The sequence below is a fragment of the Carcharodon carcharias genome, chromosome 2, assembly GCF_017639515.1.
Source record: "Carcharodon carcharias isolate sCarCar2 chromosome 2, sCarCar2.pri, whole genome shotgun sequence".
Taxonomy (NCBI): domain Eukaryota; kingdom Metazoa; phylum Chordata; class Chondrichthyes; order Lamniformes; family Lamnidae; genus Carcharodon; species Carcharodon carcharias.
In genome coordinates this window covers 214835222-214858941 of record NC_054468.1, presented here as the reverse complement: position 1 = coordinate 214858941, position 23720 = coordinate 214835222, and the positions used below count along the sequence as shown (strand labels likewise).

At 40.6% G+C, this 23720-nt stretch overlaps 1 protein-coding gene across 1 annotated transcript in view; it reads right to left on the bottom strand.

The window, feature by feature from the left end:
* The window catches only part of prkd3 (protein kinase D3), a 410491-nt gene that overhangs the window by 20073 nt on the left and 366698 nt on the right, over nucleotides 1-23720 (bottom strand). Inside the window, exons 12-16 of the mRNA XM_041182404.1 lie at nucleotides 22729-23005; nucleotides 12183-12235; nucleotides 7873-7945; nucleotides 6224-6330; nucleotides 3347-3508 (exon numbers count right to left, since the gene is read on the bottom strand). Of these exons, the coding sequence (XP_041038338.1) occupies nucleotides 3347-3508; nucleotides 6224-6330; nucleotides 7873-7945; nucleotides 12183-12235; nucleotides 22729-23005 (672 nt within the window). The remainder of the gene's footprint in view (nucleotides 1-3346; nucleotides 3509-6223; nucleotides 6331-7872; nucleotides 7946-12182; nucleotides 12236-22728; nucleotides 23006-23720) is intronic.

Genomic DNA, 23720 nt, shown 5'->3' with positions numbered 1-23720 from the left:
GCCGCTTGATAGCGCTGTCAATGACACCTTCCATCACTTTGCTGATAATTGCGAGTAGAGTGATGGGGTTGGGTTGGATTTGTCCTGCTTTCTGTGGACAGGACATACCTGAGCAATTTGCCACATTGTCAAGTAGATGCCAGTGTTGTAGCTGTACTAGAACAGCTTGGCTAAGGATGCAGCTAATTCTGGAGCACGAGGAGAGACGGTGGTGTAGTGGTGATGTAACTGGACTATTAATCTGAAGACCAAGCCAATGTCTGGGGGGCAAGGGTTCAAATCCCACTTTGGCAGCCAGTGGAATTTAAATGCAACTACTGACATCAAAGTGAAACCATCGTCTGGGTAATGCTGACCATGAAGGCACTGGCCACTATTTTGAGGTTCTAAGTGGTCTGGCAGGCTTAAAAGTAGATAAATCTCCAGGCCCGGATGAAATGTATCCCAGGCTGTTGAGTGAGGCAAGGGAGGAGATAGCACTAATTTTCAATACCACTCTGGCCACAGGAGAAGTGCCAGAGGACTGGAGGGCATCCAATGTGGTAGCGTTATTTAAGAAAGGAAGAACGGATAAACCAGGGAACTACAGGCCAGTCAGTCTAACTTCAGTGGTGGGGAAACTATTGGAAGTAATTCTGAGGGACAGAGTTAATCTACACTTGGAGAGGCAGGGATTAATCAAGGACAGTCAGCATGGTTTTGTTAAGGGGAGGTCATGTCTGACCAATCTGATTGAATTTTTTGAAGAGGTGACCAGGTGTGTAGATGAGAGCAATGCATTTGACGTAGTCTACTTGGACTTCGGCAAGGCTTTTGATAAGGTCCCACATGGGAGACTGATAACGAAAGTAAGAGCCCATGTGATCCAAGGCAATTTGGCAAATTGGATCCAGAATTGGCTGAGTGGCAGGAAGCAGAGGGTGATGGTCTAGGGGTGTTTTTGTGACTGGATGCCTATGTCCAGTGGGGTTCCACAGGGATTGGTGTTGGGTCCCTTGCTGTTTGTGGTATATATTAACGATTTAGACTTGAATATAGGAGGGTTGATCAGTAAGTTTGCGGATGACACGAAAATTGGTGGGGTGGTAAATAGTGAGGAGGATATAGATGGGCTGGTCAGATGGATAAGTGTGAGGTGATGCACTTGGGCAGGACAAACAAGGCAGGGGAAAACACGATGAATGGAAGGACCCTGGGAAGTACCGAGGATCAGAGGAACCTTGGTGTGCATGTCCACCAGTCGCTTAAGGTAGCGGGACAGGTAGTTAAGGTGGTTAAAAAGGCATATGGGACACTTGCCTTTATTAGCCGAGGCATAGATTATAAGAGCAGGGAGGTTATGCTGGAAATGTATAAAATGCTGGTTAGGCCACAGCTAGAGTATTGCGTGCAGTTCTGGAATCCGCATTATAGAAAGGATGTGATTGCACTAGACCAGAGTGCAGAGGAGATTTACCAGGACGTTGCCTGGTCTGGAGAGTTTTAGTTATAAGGAGAGATTGGATAGACTGGGGTTATTTTCCCTGGAGCAGAGGAGATTTAAGGGGCACATGATTGAGGTGTATAAAATTATGTGGGACATAGATAGGGTAGACAGGAAGGAACTTGGTGAAGGGGGCATAGATGTAAGGTAAGGGGCAGGAGGTTTAAAGGGGATGTGAGGAAGAATTTTTTCACCTGGAGGGTGGTGGGTATCTGGAACAAAAACCCTCATAACATTTAAGTAGTGTTTGGATGTGCACTTGCGATGCCATGGCATACAAGGCTATGGGCCTAGTGCTGGAAAATGGGATTAGAATAGTTAGGTACTTGTTTGACCGGTGCAGACTTGATGAGCCAAAGGGCCTTTTTCTGTGCTGTAGACCTCTATGATTCTATGACACAAGTCTTCAGCAATACAGCCAGGACACTGTCAGAGCCCATAGCCTTTTCCTTATCCCATGCCTTCAGTTGTTTCTTGATATTACGTGGAGTAAATCAAATTGGCTGATGACTGGCATCTGTGATGCAGAGGGCCTCAGGAGGAGGCTGAGATGGATCATCCACTCTGCACTTCTGGCTGAAGATGGTTGCAAATGCTTCAGCCTTGTCTTGTCTTTTGCTCCAATGAGCTGGGCTCCCCTATCATTGAGATGGGGATATTTGTGGAGTCTTAACTGTCCACCACTGTTCACAACTGGATGTGGCAGGACTGCAGAGCTTTGATCTGATCTGCCAGTTGTAGGATCGCTTAGTTCTTTCACATACTGCTTCCGCCTGGCATGCAAGTAGTCCTGTGTTGTAGTTTCATGGGGTTGAAATCTCATTTTTAACCAAGTCTGGTGTTGCTCCTGGCACGCTCTCTTGCGGTCTTCATTATGCCCAAGATCTTCCACTCCTGCACTGAACATCAATATGCTGGGTAACTGCTGCGCAAGGTATCTTCAGTTAACATTGATCCAAACTCCTAATGGCATGGAGGTGTCAAGAAGCATTAATTTTGTGTAACAGTGAATATTTTGCTATTCTGGTTTGAAAATAAAGATTCTACCAACATACAGCGATATCAGATAAAAGCAAAAAACTGCGGATGCTGGAAATACGAAACAAAGACAAAAATACCTGGAAAAACTCAGCAGGTCTGACAGCATCTGCGGAGAGGAGCACAGTTAATGTTTCAAGTCCGTATGACTCTTCACCAGATCCTCTCCGCAGATGCTGTCAGACCTGCTGAGTTTTTCCAGGTATTTTTGTTTTAGTTACAGAGATATCAGTGTGGCTGATGTGGTCTTCAACAAAGTAATTGTCCGTAAACCAAACTGAAAAGCATCAGGGATTACAATTTTTCTTTCCCGTATCTGCACCGCTTTCATACCATGCAAAAGATCACGGAGTAAACTCCATGGAGGACAAAATGGCTTTACACCCACAATTCTGTTAATGACCGTTCACAAGCTGTTGGGGGAATGTAGGAATTATCAGAAAGCCAGGCAGTCAATTCAAATTGTTCATTGTACCTACTCATGAAAAAAACACCACAATGACAGTTTACACCTATCTGCGTATTCGGACAGGAAGTAATGTTTTTCAAGGAAAATCTGAATTCTTAAAAGCAAGAAGTGTGATGGGGTGTGACATTAGGATCTAGAAAATTTTTTAAAAAGTTGATCGTATTCTAAAAGCTGGCATTACCTTTCAGTGCACAAAGGGTTAACTTCTCAAATAGCCTCAACTTCTGACAGTGATTGTAGAATGAGAGCCATTTATAATCAAATGGGATGTGACTGGTATTTACGCTGAAGTCTATTGGCATTGGGAGAGCTTGGGGCTGGATGGGGTTGAAGGAACAGAATCAAACAAAAATTACCTGTGTGACTAAAAATTTGGTGACACGTTCTGGCAGCCGACTTTTCTCACTGGACAGAATCATTTCCAGCATGTCTCCATGGAGTTTTTCCATGACGACGAAGACTCTTTCAGGAGTTTCAAACATACACTCAAGATTTACAATTCCAGGATGATGAAGGTTCTAAGAATGAACAAGATATTTTTAAAGTTAAGAAAGAAATGAGCATAAAGGGTTGGTTATAAAACATTATGGCCAGAATTTTACCTTTGGCGTGCGGGTGCACGCCTAATAGTAATATGACGCACGATATTTCATTTGGCTGGTGCATGCTGGAGTCGGCCGTGTGCCCGCCAATAACTGAAAGGCCTATTAAGGCCATTAACAAGCTAATTAACTTGAAATTTACGCAGCCCGTCCAACCTAAAGGTTGGCGGGCAGGCGAAAAGGCCAAGTGGCCTTTACATATTTCAGGAAACCTCATCCACAAGTGGGATGAGGTTTCCGAAAGCTAATACAAATTAAATAAAACCTTTATTTTGAAATGAAAAACGTGTCGCATCTCATGTGATACATGAGGGAACATGTTTCATTAAATTTTTATTGCATTTATTAATTTTTTATAAAAAAGAGGCACAGAGCTGACTTGAAGATTGAAGTGCTCTTTCACACGCATGTGCGAACTGTGCGCGAGGCCCAGCTCTCCCTTCTCCCCCCCGCTCGCACAGGTAGCGCTCAGCGCTGCCAATCGTGATCCACGCATGGCAGGCTTTAATTGGCCTGCCCATGTGAAATCGCGGTGCAGAGCCAATCATGGGCAGTGGGCAGCGGTCAGCTTCCTGACCACCCCCACCCGCTCCCGCCGAGCCTGCCCGACGAGGGAAAAATTCTGCCCTATATTTCTGTTCAAAATTAGACTTGTTAATAAATAATGATAATGCAGACATTAATTATACATTTAACATCTGCTTTGAGGGTAGTGGAGGGGGCAGCATGAAGTTGGACCGTTCACACTGCTCGATTCAGGTTTTTTTCCCCTGACTTTGGAGTTCTTGCGATTGTCTTGATGAGTACAAGATGAAAAGCTTCGGCAAATGTGTTTTTTTAGCCATACTTAATTAAAAACAGCTGCTATTGCGATCCCTACCTATGTCAAATGACGGAGGCTGGGCATGGCTGATTATCTCATCCGCCACCTAGTGGTGACTGATTTAAGGCTGCCATTGGGAGTGTCCAGGCGACAAGTTCTGTAAGTCAGGTGTTCAGTAGCTTCGATCTAAAAGCATAATTCTGTCCTGCTGCTCTAATCCTCCCACCCCCTCCAGTGGGTGGCTAGCACCCATGGAACAATACCCCAGCATGACTCAGCACCTTCATGACAAGGGGGGAGAAAACCAGAGGAGGGAGAGAAAAGATCAAGACTTGTAGGCGCAGTGGGAGCTGTTTTAACAGCGTGTTGGCCTACTCAGACATCCTACCACAGCACAGTAGGATGTGGGTTTGTGGCCATGACTCGTACTCAGGTGGAGATGATGTGTTTTCCGATGGGGGTTGGTCTGCAGGGAGGTGTGGATCAGGTGGAGTTTATCACAAACCTGGAAGGCAATTGCTTGCAATCTTATCTTGGATAAAAATAATTCAAAAGAAAATATATAAAAACTGACCTGTATAATTAAGATCATACTGTAGACTTTTATATATACATACACACACATTCACAACACACATGGTCACTACACCAATAATAACAGCTCACATGTAAAGTTGTTGTTTATTCAACTAGACCTTTTAAAAGATATTGGATAAAAGAATGCATTGTAACAAAATTTGCATTGGTTGTTCAACGGCAATCAAATTTGATACCTTACAATACCAATTGTAAAGTATTTTAACAACTGGAACTTATAGTAAAATGAAAAGCATTTTTCAGCTCATCCAGGTACGCTTCTTTAGTTCTGGCGATTGGAAACACTTTTACACTCAGTTTTATAACTGAGCTGAACACAGAGCACACAGCTCCTTCTGTTCTGTCCCCAAAATGTACCTCAGCCAAAACCTCAGAAGAGCAAAGAAAATAAAAAATTTACATTTATATCGTGCCCTATGATATCCTTAGTACATCCTAGATGGCTTTAGAGTCAGTGGCTTAAGCTCTAATGGTAGAATTTTTGCTTTTATTCATTCAAGAGATGTACACGAGCATCGCTGGCTAGGCCAGCATTTATTGCCCATGGGAAGGTGGCGGTGAGCTGCCTTTGTTAACCGCAAATACTGCAACCAATTTTGTTAAACAAGATCCCACAAGTAACAATGAGATAAAAGACCAGTTAATTTTTGTTTTAAAAATGGTGTTGGCTGAGGGTTAAAAATTAGTCAGGGCATTCTGAATTTGAATTGAGATTGAAGAACAGGTTGGTTTACTTCCATCTGAACTAAAAATAGCATCTTCTGCACCGTAGACCACATTGTGTGGCAAAGGCCCGGAAAGGGGCTTGAACTTGTGGCCTTCTGACCGAAGTACTATCAAGTGGGTCAAGTATCCCTGTGACGTCTCTATTTCTCACAACAAATATGGTTTGGTTGAGATTTTGTATCTATTAATGTCCAATAATAAAATGTATTATACTGTGTACTTTTGCCGGCTGGGAAATAGATTAACCAGGCCCAAATTCATTTCAATTATGACCTTTATAGTCAGATGACTTTCATTTCATCGATCTGAGCAGAAAATGCAAAGTCAGTGTTGTCACTATTGAACTATCCAAGCAAAGATAAAAAAAAGGATCTCAGCAAATGCTGAACTTCTTTGAAACTATATATTTCATACAGCAAACATTCACTACTTTATTGCTGAATTCATCTCATTCTAAAAGTTGCAGTAATGTTTGCTTTTCTTACCTGAAGAATGGCCACCTCATTGCGAAGCTGGCTTTCTTGCTTGGTGGGGAATCTCATTTTATCAATCACTTTGATTGCCATATCCCTTCCAGTCTTCCTGTGTTTTCCTACACGTACATTACAACTTTTACATTTAGTAAATGTTTCTCAATCCCACCGTAACAAAAAAAAAATTATGATAGATGAGTTTTGATGCAGACAATGAAAAAAGTTAGCATCAGAATCACTGGTTCCCTATACGCTCATAGCCAGGACAGGGGAACTTGCTACATGAGGAGTCTTGGATAGGAACTAAATTTCATTTCTGCAGAACATATGTTGGAGCACAAATTTCTATGATACTGCCATGTTTTCATAAAAATTACATGATGCAAGCTTGTAAAGTTAATAAGTTAAGGGGAGGAAAAATCACATGTAAAGTTTAGCATATTACATCATACTTTCAACATTAAGCTTGCATTTTTGGATAGTTACCCAACTACTGGTGGTCTTGTGGCGCAGTGGGTAGCATCTCTGCCTCTGACCCAGAAGCTCTGGGTTCGAGTCCCACCCGAGGATTTGACAGCCAAGGAAAGTGTGTTCATAATGTGGCCAAATAGATTATGTATTAACCTGCAAATCCTTCCAATACATGCCAATGGCAGGCAGTAAGAGAAGAGATCCCATAGAGCCTTTGCCATCACTAGCGAGACTACAACATGCATGTAAAGGTGCATGTTGCCACAGCAACTCTGACTGAGTGAACTGTAACACACCATCACAATCCAATTACTCTAACTGTGTGCTTCATAAATTGATCAAGTACAAGTAGCTTGGCTGATTGAGTTGATTCTGCTATGCCTTTTGTGATTGCTAAAAGACCAAATTTTAAGGATTTCAGAGGAAGAATTTGAATCTTGTCAATGCCTCATCTAAAGCTGCTCAGAAAGATGAAATAAAACTCTAATTCTGTGTACCCAATAGACACAGAACTCCAACCTGGAATCAGATGTTTTGATCATGTCATATTTCTATGTATTTAAAGAAAAACACTATTATTTGTTAGGTGAGACCTCTGCCAAGTCGATCTGGTATAGCTCTCGTTAGGTGTATATGTGTGACTCAGATTACTCTTACTCTGACTTTTTGTCCTTCTCCATGGTGAGATGCTTAGCTTCTATTGTGTTTTCCCTGAAAGTCTGTCAATAACAGGAACTCTGACTGTGGGGATGTGGTGGCCTGAACCAGCCATATTCACTGAAGGCATCAAGAAAATCTACCAATGCTAAGTGGGCATCTCAAATCCCAGCATTTACTTTCATTCCAAATAAGGCATGTCTGTCATAGTGATCTCATGAACTCTGTGCTTGTTCAACTCCTTTGGATACTGTAATCATCTACTCCCACATAAATGGCAAAGTATGTAAACCTTTCAGTTTCACGGGTAAAAATAAAAGCAGGAAAGTAGCTAATGAAAGTATCTGCAGCTTAAGGTTCCAATTAACCTGTGTTGTATGCATAAGTTGACATGGCACTTATTGAGCTTCCATGCAGTACTCCTGTACTTGGGCAAATTATTGTTGCAGTTACTGATTTACGATAACAAACACTTGTTTGAAAAAAAAGGCAAAAATATTGATTGCTATGACCAGGAGTACTGTGAGACTTACCACCATATACTATTCCAAACTGCCCTGAACCTAGCACCTCATCAGCAAAGATCTGGTACACGGAGCTGATATCCTGTAACAAAGACAGTGCAAGGTTGTAACAAAATGCAGTGTGTGAATAATTTATGTGACCATCTGTCCTTTCTGGTAGGCTTCTCTGCTGTCCCTGTACTGCCCACACAACCACATGTTCCTGTTGATGCATGAATTGTGGGTTTCTCCTAACAGTCAAATGTACCAGTTTAAGGAGTTGCGAAGGCAAATACTACAAAGATCTACAGAATAAGCTTATCATCTTACTCTGCATAATATCTAAGTGGTTTCCTGAAATCACTAAATGGGAAGCTGTAGTCCATAGCATGGATCTTAGACAGGATGCTTAAACTGGGATTTTATAGTGAACACCACATTGAAAATGGTGTGTTGTGTAGTCAGTATGGTTCAGAAAAGGCAAGATGTTGACTCCAACATTACTCATCAGTGGTGGACAAGCTTTGACCACAGTGTTAGGAAACCTGTGCCGAATCATTGTGTTTTACACACATCAGCGTTTTTTTAAACAAGCGTTAAAAGTTGCTACAATTATACTTTGAAAATGTAGTTCACTTTATAATTCCTTTTTGTATGGGAGGCTCCTGCTTTTGTCCCCTCTCCATAAATGCCAACTGCTTTATTTACAGGGAAGGTGTTTGGCTGTTACAACAGAGTGCTGCCAACTGGACCAAGCTACCACACTAGATAAAACTAGTGAAAATCAAAGAGTAGAACAGTGGCAGATGCATTAAATGAATGAAATGACATATTGAAAGAAAACAAATATTACACATACTCCATAAATGGTGTTGAACTAGTTTAAAGTGAAATTGATACACAGTCAAGATGTGTAAACTCATTGGTCCAGAATTTCCTTGAAAGTTGTGCCAAAACAATGTGAGTACAACCTAATTGTAATTTTCAAATTAAATGATCAAGGAAATTTGCACACAAGTAACTTAAGTTGCTTTTACATTCCGCCAGTGTTTCCCTGATCTTGTGTCAATTTGGCAAAACCTCCATCAAACACTCTGCTGCTCATTAACTTGGCTCTGTCCCCAAGCAAAAGGCCAGAGAATGCAAGCTTTTTGTATTTAGGCAATTTCCAAACAGGCTGCAAATTTACGCACAAACGTTTTGGTGTAACAAGGGACAACGTCATATTTCTGATGTTTCATGGAAATTTTGTAAAACATTTCTTTTGTTATATTGCCCCTTAGAAATATCAGAGGTCTGTACTGTGTTTTTTGCATCAATCATGTAATTTTACGTTAACAGAATCAGTGATATTAAAAATTGCAAAGCCTCTGATTGCATTTTCCTAAATATGCTGTCCTTCATGTATATAAATGATGGTTTAATGGCTCTGAACTTTAACTTTTATACTTGAAGAGGGGCTTAAAAGGAGGGATACAGTGTACGTTCTATGCTTTACTCAGGCCCTGAATGCTTATTGTCCATTTGTTTAAGCTAGTTTTTACATTCTGGGACATGCTTAAAATGAGATTCTCAGATTTGTCAGCACCATTGCTGGTAATGAAATTGGTGTAAAAACCAGTGTAAATTTTGGTGTAACTGGCCTGTTGCGCCTGGTGAGGAAATTCTGGGCCAAGTTTCTCACCTTCAATTTATGGGCATAGGCACGACATATGGTTTGTAATGAACAAGTAAAATGGATCACCAAGCAGAGTTGTGGAAACAAAGCCTTAAGTGAATCCATTATATTAAGAAACGGTTGTATTTACTTTTTTACATGAGCAAGCCAAGATGGGCCAAATAGCCATGCTCATGTTTATCTTGTCAACTTGTTCAAGAGGGGAAAGATTAGTTTTACTGTTATACAGTATTCCAACATCATTCAGCAATTATGTAGACAGAAACAGCGGGTCAACAGCATGATATGAATAATACAATGGCACAAAAACAGACTATTTGGTTCATATGTCTGTGCCAGTACTTTGCTCTATTTCTAATCATGCTTTCCTATTTGCTCCCCATACCTTTTAAGTATTCTCTTTCAAGCAAGTATCTAATTCCTTTTATACAAGTACTTGTGGCTGTGAAACAGAATTCCACTTTCTACCCTTAACAATAAGTAACATTTGTACCACACGAGTGTCAGACAATAACTATCTGCAACAAGAGGGAACCTAATCAACTCACCTTGACATTCAATGGCAGCACCACTGCTGAATCGTCACAACCAACATCCTGGGAATTATCATTGACCAGAATCTTAACTGGACCAGCCATATAAATACTGTGGCTACAAGTACAGGTCAGAGGCTAGGAATTCTACTGCGATTAACTCACCTCCTTACTCCCCAAAGCCTGTCCACCATTTACAAGACACAAGCCAGGAATGTGATGAACTATTCTCCACTTGCCTGGGAAAGTGCAGCTTCAATAACTCAGAAGTAGTTCAACACCATTCAGGACAAAGCAGCCTGTTTGATCAACACCTGATCCACCACGTTAAACTTTCACTGCTTCCACCAGCAGCACATAGTGGCAGCAGTGTGTACCATCTACAAAATGTACTGCAGCAACTTGCCAAGCCTCCTTCAGCAGCACCTTCCATGCCTGTGACATCTACCACCTAGAAGGACAAGGGCAGCAGATGCAAGGGAACATCATCACCTGCTAGTTTCCCTCCAAGCCACACACCATCCTGACCTAGAACTATATCACTGTTCCTTCACTATTGCTGGGTCAAAAACCTGGAACTCCCTTCCTAACAACAATGTGTGTGTACAAACACCAGATGGACAGTAGCGGTTCAAGAAGGTTGCTCACCAGTACCTTCTTAAGGACAACTAGAGATGGGCAACAAATTGCCTTGCAAGCAGTGCCCATAACCCATAAAAGAATAAAAACAGGATTAACTAAATTTTCCTATTGCCTGTTTCAATTCTTTTTGAAATTACCTTAAATTTGTGCCTTCTTCTTAAAATCTTACTGACCAGTGGAAGCGATCTCTCACCATTATATCTTTTAAAGACCTTAATAATCTTGTAGACCTCCATCTGGTTGATCAGCATCCTTCTCAGCTCTAGTGAAAAAAAAAGCTCCAACTTTTTGCATCTCTTCTCATAATTATAGATATCATCCTTACTAACACCCTATTAAATCTACACTCCAATATTTTTGTTAATTATATATCCCTCTTGTTAGGAGTATGCAAAACTGCAAGTATAACTTGGAGGTCTGGTATTTTCTTGAGTTCAACTTCCTAACTCCTTTCCTTTGTATTGTGCTTCTAAAAGAAAACCCCTTTTGCCTTCTTATAACTTTATCTACTTACAGCGCTACCTTTGCTGACTAATGCTGACTATAGTTATGAGAAGAGATGCAAAAAGTTGGAGCTTTTTTTTCACTAGAGCTGAGAAGGATGCTGATCAACCAGATGGAGATCTACAAAAATACTGGAGTGTAGATTTAATAGGGTGTTAGTAAGGATGAGGTTTATAGTTATGAGAAGAGATGCAAAAAGTTGGAGCATTTTTTTCACTAGAGCTGAGAAGGATGCTGATCAACTAGATGGAGGTCTACAAGATTATTAAGGTCTTTAAAAGATATAATGGTGAGAGATCGTTTCCACTGGTCAGTAAAATTTTAAGAAGAAGGCACAAATTTAAGGTAATTTCAAAAAGAATTGAAACAGGCAATAGGAAAATTTAGTTAATCCTGTTTTTATTCTTTTATGGGTTGTGGGTACTGCTTGCATTATACTTTTCTTAATTTAAAAGCTTACCATTTGCTTTCCCTTTATTCACTACTAAAATGCATTACTTCACATTTGTCCACATTGAACTGCACTGGTCACTTGCATAGCTATATCCTGATCTCCACGTCATACCCGCCAATTTGTTTTTTTTAAGTGGATTACAATATTCTTTTCCCTAACTTCTGAAAGATCACTTTATATATACTATATATATTACACACACACACACTAGCACATATAAGTATATAATATACATATTAGACCAATGATCATCTTGTCAAATTTTTTAAAAAATCTATGCAAACCTCATCCACTGCTTTTCCTTTACCCAAGACCCTTTGTTAATTTCTTCAAGGAACTCTGCAAAACCATTAGAGAATCAATGCTCACTGGCCTTGATTGACTCATTCTTCAAGTGCTTGGTAATTCTGTCCTGTGTTTATAGATTCTAATATTTTATCACCAGTTTAGTTAATATTAACTGGCCTATAATTTCCTGGTTTAAACTGTAAACTACTGGGGCACTAGGGAGGAATAAAGGCTGACTTACCACATTCTCCTGGACTTGGCAGTTAGATACAGAAATGCTGAGAGACAGATCTTCTGTGGAAAGAATGACAAAGACAGACAAAGAGCAGGGTTGCATTAAGATTATTCAACAGCAGAATTACTTTTATACCATCCGGATTACTCAAACTTCCTCTATGACATAAGGTTACATAAATTGTACAGCACAGAATAAGGCCATTCAGCCCAACTGGTCAATGCAGGTTTTTATATTTCACACACCTATCCTCCCACCTGACTTCATCTAACCGTATCAACACACCATTCTATTCCTTTATGTGTTTAGCTAGCTTACACTTAAATGCATCTATCTGTTTTAATGAATCCTGGTTCCTCTCTTGTTCCTCTATTTTACAACACAACTGACTGCCATTGAAGCAATTATAACTTAACAGGCACAAATTGTGATTTGCAGAATCGATAGGTAGTATTTTTCTTCCGACTCCTTAAATCCCTCTTTCAGCACAAATTATCCCTCGAAAGCAGGTGAGTGATCAGTTCCCAGGTTTCCACTACTAGAAGACACCAGCTTTTCAAACAGCTTCTCCAACCAAAGAACAACAACTGAGCCTGGAAATCTGAAAAGAGAGCCTCATATTTCAGCTATAAAATCATTTCTGGGCTACTATCAGTCTGATTCACAGCATTTACATCTGCACAATGAAATAATTATGAATAAGTGATCTGGACGATTGGTACAGGTTAGATGCAGCAAAGAGTGGGAGAGGAGATAAAGTGAACAATGCATAAATTAGCATACAGGGTGTGGAGAGAATTATAGTTCATAAATTTGCCAGGAGATCTAGGGAGGAACAAAGAAATCTAAAGAGTTGGTCATTCCGCCAACTGAGGTGGCTCCATCATGTTATCAGTCACAGAATTTCTTTTTAATTCCAATTATGCCCTTTGCCCATATCGCTTAATATCTTTACTTCCCAAATAAAGAAGTTTCCTGTGCTCTCTATCTTTTAATCGTTGCAAATTATTTGACACCTAGTAATTCCCTTTTTTAAACCACCAATTTTGCATTATCAAGCAATTCAAATTGAGAAATGTAAAATAGTAATATAGTTCTAAAAGTGATCAGATAATACAAATTAAGTAGCACACACTGTATAGTCTCCAGGGACATAGGAGCAGAAGTAGGTCATTTAACCCTTCGAGCCCGCTCCGCCACTCAATAAGATCATGGCTGATTTGGTTGTGGTCTCAACTCCATTTTACTGTCTACCTCCCGTAAACCTTATCTATCAAAAATCTGTCTAACTCTGCCTTGAGTAAGTCCAATGATCCAGTCTCCACTGCTTCCTGGAGAAGAGAATTCCACATATTAAGTTAGGAGAAAAATTTCTCATTTCCATTTTAAACAGTAGACCTCTTACACTTAAACTGTGTCCCCTAGTTATCTATTGTGTCTCCCACAAGTGGAAACATCCTCCCACTATCTACCCTATCAAATCCTCTCAGGATCTTGTATGTTTCTGAGACAATGCATTTAACATGATTGCAATGTATGAATTTCTTAGTTGTTTTCAAGTGAAACCAGAAAAGATCATATCCCCTCATTCTCCAAGAATTGTTCCCTCCCTGTCAATTCCCATCATTACTTTAAACAGCTCAATCTCTAAGGGCCATAAAACAAGTTTAATTCATCTTACGTCACAGATAAATCCCTTCATCCCTGGTTTCACGTTAATGAATCACTGCTGGACAGTATTTAAGGTCAGTATATCCTTGCTAATGTGGAGATGCTAAAACGGAGCACAGTTCTCCAGATGAGATCTGACTAGAACTTTGTATAACCACAGCAGTACTTCCTTGCTTTTGAATTCTGGGTCTCTGGTATAGAATCATAAAAGTTTATATTGCAGTAGTGGTTCATCTGTCCTATCACAGTTGTCCTGACTCTTGCATTGTCATAGTATCATGGTAGGGAAATCCAAAAATGAATACCGCTGCATTGCTCAAACCCTAGCAAGCTGCTTGACTTTTTGAAATTTTATTGCACCTCAAACTAGCTTTTTATTTGCTGATACACTTTTGGTTCATCCCTACCTCAGGATGCTTTCCCATTCAGACTGCAGACCTCTCAAAATGCATTGGTTAAGGAGTATGACAGAATGGCCTCTACTTGCCTGAATGAATGCACCTCCAATGACACATGAAATTCAACACCATGCAGGACAAAGCTGCTTGTTTGGTCAGCACCCCATCTACTACCTTAAAAATATACTCCCATCACTCACCGGCATGACATAGCTGCAGTGTGAACCAACTACAAGATGAACCCACCAAGTCATCTTTGATGAAACCTCCCAAAATTGTGACTTCTATCCACTTAGAAGGACAAAGGCAGCAGGTGCATACAATCTCCAAGATCCCCTCCAAATAACACACCATCCTGACTTAGAAATAGAGTTCCTTCATTGTTGCCAAGTCAAAATTGTGGACTCCTTCCCTAACAGCACATCCTCATCATTCTCAAACTTAAGAGGTAATGGCTCAAATCTTCCAGTCTCTGGATTGTTAGGCATAGGACATAAAAAGGAAGACATGCATCAGGACCTGCAGAAGTCCTGAAGCACAGGCATATGTAGGAATTGCCCAGGGAGTTTAAACTTCTGATGGGCAATTCCCTGCTGCCCAATGCAAATGTCTCCAACCCGAGTTTAGGGCAGAGAATTGGACTAGATATGCACAAGTTACCTTGATAGTTGCCCAGGCAATGTTAGACAGTTTAAAACAAGTCTAACAGCTGGGTAACTCCATAAATAACACCACTCACACCACCACCACCCCCCCACCAAACACTCCCTTCACCTATCTACTCCCCTGACTACCCATCTACCTACCTCAACCCACCTCGTTCATTCACTCACCCACACTCATTCATTAAAAGACTGGACCTTTAAATATTTAAGAGTATGGCAGCTACTGCTGTAAATAGGGGTGTATTCTCTCCTTCCCCTACTTTACCCTGTTCATTGGATGGGAGGCGCTACACTGTCCATTTCTGTATCATCCAGGATCAGAAGATCCCAGAAGAAATGGGCTGTAGCATCAGTTTAGGAAAATCTTCGTGAGCAGTGCCAACGTGTGCAGCAATGTGGCATCTTTCTCCATTCCTAAATTCAGATACATATACAAATGAAAATCTAGGACCTCACTAATTCCTGGGGAGCATCACTTTTTACTGCTCGAAAATGTCCCTTGCATCTCAGCTCTCTGACTTTAAACTTCGAATCATTTGCTTAGACTCTCCATGATCTGGCTCAAATACCATATGCTTCAATTTTAAACAACAAATTCTTAAACAGAATCTTATCAAGATCCTTCTGAAAATTCAAAAAGGTGACATCGATTGACCATCCTCTGTTTACCATCCCAGTGACCAAAGAGGTTTCTTAGATTAGACAGCCATAAAATAGTTTCACAAACCTATGTTGACTCTCAAATTAACATATTTTTCCAAGTACTCTGCCTTTTATAATGGATTCAAGCAATTTCTCTACTGCTGACATTAAATTCATTGGCCTGTAATTATTTGGTTTGTCCTTTACTTCATTTTTGGAAAGCATCCAGATTAGCAAGAATTCATCATTAAAGTAGAGTTAGGCTGCATTCTGATTACCATTTTCTACTGCACTTTGCTGCACCAAGCAAATAAAAGTAAAATTTTGCTGCTCTTGCTTATTTCCTGGTAGCTGGTTTTTTCGTGGTTTTGACAGCTCTGGAAGGAAGATATAAAAATGTTCATTTTCTTGGGTGGGGGAAAATGGTGTGTGTGAACATAAAGCAAGACAATAAAAATAAAAATAAAAATGGGGGAGGGGTGAGTGAAAAAAAAGTGAAGCTTTCCTAACAAAACCAACATTAAATGGATCATAGAGGCCAGCAGCAGCCTATCAATGCTTGGTGAAATACATTAAATTTCAAAGTTTTTGTAAATTTTAAATGTAACTTGTTGAAACAACAAATGTAAACCTCCTTCCAGCTCATCCAAATCCTATTTTAATAAACTAGCTAAAAAAAAAATCAAAAGCCAGCCTCCTGTTTTCAACTAATTGAAGCAAACAGTAAGCTTTGTATCATCATGTTATGGCAAGCTAATAAGAACCACGCTAAAGCAGCTTTTAGTCGCCATGATGAATTTGTGCTCAAAAAGTGTGTGGTCCATTACATTAGTCACAAAGCCTGAAGTTCCCACTTAAGTCCTTGAGGACCACAATCAGATTGTTCACCAATACTGTTTTCTCATCTGTAAATTTCATGAACATTTCTTATCCAGCTATGTTATTTCATTAGAGACAGAGTGAGTATTGCCAGGGCAAAGCTTCTCATCCACTATTTCTTATAAACTGAATACTGACATAATTTGTTTTGTCATACAGATGCACAGTTGGAGCTAGGCACTTCTCCTAATGGAAGGACGCAAAATAACTCTACACTTTGCAGAGGTTACAGGAGAAGTAAAGTTTTAAGAGTTGAAATGCCTCTGAATAATCAAAACAGCACAGGGATATGGTAGTATAATATGGTATATAATGGTTATGTTACTGGACTAGTAATCCAGATGGTTGGACTAATGACCCAGCAACGAGTTCAAATCCCACCATGGCAGATGGGGAATTTAAATACAGTTAGAAGCCACCACAATGTCATTAAACTGATCTGGTTCACAAATGTCCTTCAGGAAAGGATTTCCATCATCTTACCCGGTCTGCCTTATGTATGACTCTAAACTCACAGCAATTTGGTTGATTCTTAACTGCTCTCTGAAATGGCCTTGCAAGCCACTCAATTATATTCAAGAAGGTGATTCAAGGGCCATACACAATGGCTTTGCCAGTGATGTCTATATCCTTAGAATGAATAAAAAAGTACTAACATTCTGAACTCCAAGGACACAAATCTAAGTCCATCGTGACAGAGTTACAGCCATTAAAATGGTCAGATTCAACTTCATTTAGCCTGTAGCAGTAATGAGTCAAAAGCCACCAATATCAACACTGATAAGCCTAGGATAGAAATGTAATTATTCATGACAAGTTCCCAATGGCCCAGATTTATTGGTGGTAATGACAGTAAAACTGTCCACGTTTGTCATCTAATTTCACTGATGCTTACAGCAACTTCGAGTCTGCACATGTGCATAATAATACAGAAATTCAGAAGTTGCTGCAAGTGATTCTACCTTCTCCAGAGGGTGCTGCTGAGGCACCGCCTAAGTGTAATCAACAAGAAATCTATGAATTAATGAGAACTTTCGAGCTGTTAATCTCATAGTAAGATTCCTTGAAAAATTTGCACCCTGCTGAATGAGGTTTTTAAATGATGTGCTAACTTCATAATTATTGCTAAAACCTTCACTTGCTCTGAAAAGCTAATTTCGTCAAATTCCACATATTTAAAAAAAGAAATGAAGTTTATGACATTTTAGCTCCCAGCTTAATCCTATCATAATAATTGATTTCACTATCTGAAATACTTAAATTACAAACGAAGGGATTCAGTACTTATAACTTCCTGGTTTTCTCTGTGTGAATACTTCAACGTGATTTGCTGTTTATCCTGCTTGCTGATAGCTCTGCTCCTGTTGGAGATCCCCTTGACTTGGCTCCAGATTTAAACTCTGTGGGGAAAGTGGAAAATCATGCCACAGAGATTGCTAGCTCTTTGTGGGCAGCTTACTTTGAGGCCAGCTGTAAGTGCCATTGTTTCGCCACTATATGCAAAATCCAGCCGAATACTAAGTCCTTCAGAAAGGTACTGAGCAGAAGATTGCACTTTCCCCTCAAGGAACAGTGTGTACAAGCCACCATATTCACACACTGCCTGGCAGACGGAAGGAGGACAACGCTTGGGAGAAAGTGCAAAAAGTAGCACAATATGCACAAAGGAAGATCATTTAGTTCATTGTGTCCTTGCCAGCTCTCAAAGAGCTACCAAATGGTCCCATTCTTCTGATTTTCCCTTGCAATTTTTTTTCTTCTTTAAATATTTACAATATCCTTTTGAAAATAACTACTAAATTTGCTTTGATCACCTTTTCAGGCAAGACATTCTAGATCATAATAACTTGTTAAGTAAAAACAATTCTCTCATCTCCCCTAGGTTTACTTTGAATGTGTCCCCTGGTTACCCACCTTGAAGGTTAGGAAAATCAGCCACCTCAAGTAGGAAACTACAACCTTGGTAAACTCCAAACACCGCAACCTGTAAGTAATGCGCTTGTCTAACCCATTATTTCGAATCATACAAGTAAATCTATGTTCCAAAGTAAATACTTTAAATAGTATTAATTGTTCAAAAAGGTGCTGTACAGTAGGTAGGGAAATTGTCTGAATTCAACTGAGCTGCAAATGAGGAAATTACTCGCCATTCTCCTTTTTCATACAATGGGCAATTTGTATTGAAGGAATACAAAACAAATATCAATGGCAGTACTCAGAGCTATCAGGAAAAATCTCACACACACCCACACACACCCCCACCCACACCTACACACATTCCCACTCACACATACACACACACATTCCTGCCCACACCTACACACACACACACCTGCCCACACCTACACACACACACACCCGCCCACACCTACACACACACATTCCCGCCCACACCTACACACACACATTCCCGCCCACACCTACACACACACACACACCCCCGCCCACACCTACACACACACACACACACACACCCCCGCCCACACCCACACATACCATTCGTCATCAATGATCAACTACATCGTCATCCATCCATATCCACTAGAACACCATACTAACTGGGAAAATAGCCATTAGTTCTTCCGCACCTTTAAAATTGCAACAAAAGCCCATTTTTATTCCATTCAATGGTTGGCACTCACAAAACAGAGGCTGACGATAAACATTGTGCTATATTTTACGTTGTGCCATTTTCCCCACGCTCCAACTAAAAAGTCAATTGGGAGCTTGCCCATCAAAAAACCGGCTGCCTCTCAACCATTTAAAGATCAGGGGGCACAAATTGGTTCAGGTTGTGTCCTCTGTTCCCATCTGGGGATGAATACCCATCTGATTGGTTGGTAGCTCTATAGTACCAGCAGTGGCAGGTTTGAGCGGTGGCCACTGGCTGGGACTGCAAATAGTCCCTGAAGAAAAGGCTATGGGAACCAAATTTGAAGGTAAGCCCAGGATATCAGTGAGGCCTGGCTGATAGACCCCAGTGATTGGAGTGAGAGGGTGGGAGGCTGGGTATGACCTGGGGTGGGGGGTTGGGGGTTTGTCTCTGATGGGCAAAGGGATCCCGCAAAGGAGGTCCTCTGCTCTCTTGACGGACACCAGGTTATCATCTGGCATGGGCCTCCCCCTGCCATGGGTAAAATAGTGGCAGAGGTGAGATGAGGCCCTCTAGTGGTTCTAACTGGCCCAAGAGCAGACTGGCCTTATGACACCTCCAATGCAAAATAGAGAGATTTGGGGGGTGGTAGTGGAGGCAGGAAAGCAAAGGGCACACCACATGCTGCATTTTATGAGCTGTCCCACCCACCTTCAAACATGTAGGCGGGGGGGTGCATGAAATCTAGTCCATTAACTGTTTCTCTTACACAGATGCTGCCAGACTTGCTGAGCATTTCCAGAATTTTCTGCTTTATTTCAATTACAGTTCAGAGGACAAGAGTTCTCGATCATGAAGTATATTTTTGATGAACACTGCCTAATCCTTCGCCAGAGCTTTGCAAATGTTTGAACTTTCAGGAATCATGTGTGCTGATTAAGCTTAATCTTTATGTAGCAAATTTTGAAATTTGGGTATCAATGCAAATATAAATTGGGTGGTGCAATAATATTAGGGCCTTCTCCATGTCATGTGAGGGGGGTGGGGGGAAGACGGGCTGAAGGAGCGAAGGGAAAGATAAGAGGAGTGTTTCAGGATTGATCTCAGCTGGAGAGTGGTTGTGGCTCAAATCATTTTCCTCACTGCCCTTAGGCGAGAAATGGGAGAAATCAGCCAGTGTTCCTACTGCTGATCTTACTCGAGGTACTCCTTAGTGTGGACATTGGGTCAAGGCAGGTTATTCCTTCCTTCTTTTCCATCCTCTTCCCACCATTGAATAGTCCAATGACTCTCAAAGTCTCCATTTGCCATATGAAAAATGGCCAAATGACTCAGTTGCTCAAGGGAGCCAGAGATTATCATGGTACTATTTTAAAGGAAAAATCAACATATTCAGGGGAAATAGAAAATGCATTTCTATAGCACCTTTTATATCCTCAGTGTGTCCAAAAGCACTTTAAAGCAAGGGAATTAGTTATATAGTGCAGTCACTGATGTTTCGCATGCATATACTACAGCCAATTTGTACACAGCAAAATCGCACAAACTCTACAGAGACAAATGGTTAATTAGTTTGTTTTGGTGGGGTGATTGAAGGCTAATTGTTGATAAAACATTGGGAGAATCAGGACAAGCCATCACTTCAATAAGGTACGACATAAAAAGTTACTGTACAAGATAAGAGCTCATGGTGCTGGGCTGAAATGTTAGCATGAATAGAGGATTGGCTAACTAACGGGGTAGAGTCAGGGTAAATGGATTTTTTATGTTGGCAAACTGTAATGAGTAGAGTGCTGCAGGGATCAGTGCTGGGGCCTCAACTATTTATGTCCTATATCTAATGACTTGGGTGAAGGAACAGACACAATTGTAGCCAAATTTGCTGATGATACAAAGATAGGTAGAAAGCAAATTGTGAAGAGGATACAAAGAGTCTGCAAAGGGATATAGAGAGATTAAGGGAGTGGGCAAAAAATTGGCAGATGGAGCATAACATGGGAAAATGCGAATTTGTCCACTTTGGCAGCAAAGTATCTAAATGGAGAGAGACTGCAGAACTCTGAGGTACAGGGGGATCTGGGTGTCCTGGTACATGAATCACAAAAGATTAGCATGTAGGTACACCAAGTGATTGGCTTGGCCTAAATAGCCAAGTGGTTATGGTACTGGGTTTGTAACCCCAAGATCAAGAGTTCAAATCTCACAATGGCAAACTATGAAACAATGTAACTTCATCTGAATAGGAACAGATGGAAATGTGTTTGTACTCAAAAGAGTTACACCAAGTGATTAGGAAGGCAAATTGAATTTGGCCTTTATTGCAAGGGGGATGGAGTATAAAGTCTTGCTATGGGTACAGGGCATTGGCGAGACCTCACCTGGAGTCATGTACAGTTTTTGGCTCCTTGGTTGAGGGGGAAATACTTGCATTGGAAGGTAATTCAGAGAAGGGTCACTAGGCGGATACCTGGGATGAAGGGGTTACCTTAAGAGGAAAGTTTGATCCTATCCTCATCAGAAGAATGAGGTGATCTTATTGGAATATAAGATTCTGAGGGGGATTGACAAGGTAGATGCTGGGAGAATGTTTTCTATTGTGGGGAATCTAGATCTAGGGGGCACAGTTTAAAAATAAGGGGTTTCTCATTCAAGGTGGAAATGGGAAGGAATTTATTTTCTCAGTGGGCCGTTAGTCTTTGGAATTCTCTTTCACAGAGACAGTGGAGGCTGGGTCAATGAATATATTCAAGGCTGAGTTAGACAGATTTTTGATCAACAAGGGAGTTAAGAGTTATGGGGGCGGGGGGCAGGCAGGAATGTGGAGTTAAGGCCACAATCAGATCAGCCATGGTCTTATAGAATGACAAACCAAGCTCAATGAGCTGAATGGCCTACTCCAGTTTCTTTTGATCTTATTAGAACCTCTTTGCTTGTCTTTTAATAATGTAATTTTACGTTCACCTGAGAAGGCTGATAAGGCCTCAGTCTAACATCTCATCACAAAAGCAGTACTTCGAACAATAGAGCACTCTCAGTACGCCACTGAATTGTCAGGCTAGATTATGTGCTTAATTCCTGCAGTGGGATTTGAACCATTTCTTCGAATAGATAAGAGTGCTACCACTGAGCATGGCTATAAAAAGAGGGGGGAATTCATTGGAGTGATTGGGGGAGAGAAGAAAACAGCTAATTTTGAGAACTGTTAACGATGATGAATTTACAACCAGAAAAAATTGGTCAACACATTTACAAAATAACGTTAACTTGATTTCCAAGTAGCCAGGAGTCAAAAGTGGACATTGCAGCATTCCAGAATTCAGCAGACATTGTTACCATTTATTAGTGATTCACTAAACCAAGTTTAAATTGAAAAGCAATAAAAATCTAACTCTAAAAAAATCATCCCAACAAATGAAATTGACCAGGAATTTAAAAAAACAGATCTTGCTTAATTAAGACTACACGTTAAGTTTTTCTCAAATATTACTGCTCACAGACCAATCACCACAAAATACAACACCCCAACCCCGGTTTAAGAGCATAAGTAACAAAATCATATTTAGTTAACACCAAAGAAAAGTGATAAATGCTCAACTAATTTAACACAAACTGAAGCCTGGCATAAAACTGTTTGACCCTCCATCTCAAATTATACTGATGGCCTTTAATGCCTTGACAGGGTTAACAAAACAATAATTACTTACTGTGCTCTTTGCCTTGTCCTGCAGTGGTGCAGACGCTGGCTTGTGGAGTGACTGGCATTAGGGCCTGTCGAATGGCTTTCTCCCAGCTCTGAGCAACATCTAAACCTACTCCTGTGGCAGCCAGGGCATGGTTCTGGTAGTTGCCTCCAAGATTCTCTCCAACATAATACACCATGGTGTCAGTTATGATCTCGAAACAGTGAGGGTTGCTGCCTTGAGCCAGATTTGTAAAATCCCGAGGTGGATCCAATTGCAGGATTTCTGACAATGGGATTTCCTGAGAGAAAGAGAGAGAGGGAGAGAGAGAGAGAGAGAGAGCAAAGACTTGCCTTAGAAATAGTCAGCAAACATTGAGAGTCTGTTTTCAAAACCTGCCTGAGCTGATTAGCAGGGCATTGTAAATAAGACTAGAAATATATTCTATCCTTTGATAATCTGAGTATATGCAGAGCCAACCCAAAAACGTTTAGCCAATAAGCTTGAATCATTGCTCGACTTCCTGAGCAGTCTCACAGTTTACAACTTGTAATGAAGGCTGTGGTGGTTAAACTAGAGACAGATGCAAAGATACTAGCACTTCGCTATAATTAGAGCCAGAGATTTTCATGAGCTGACACCAGGCAGAAACTTTACATACAAGACCAGGCTAACCGTCTTCAGCTGATGTGAGGAATTGATGGACTGATGTTGAATCCACAACTCTCCTTAAATAATTCAGGGGGAAATCCCCACTTTGATGGTGACAAAGATTGATAAAATCCTATGCAAATGGACTGTCATTTTAGACTTATACATTAACTGTATCAAACAAAAAGGAAATGCCAAAATTCTAAATAAAAAATTATAACACCGCAATTTTTCTATTACTTTCTGTGAAAAATATGTTGGTATACCATGAAGTCCCATCTGAAGACTCAACAAAGTATGTTACTTTACAGCTGCTTTATATAGCTATCATTTCCATATATGTATAATTGCTTATTTATTATATA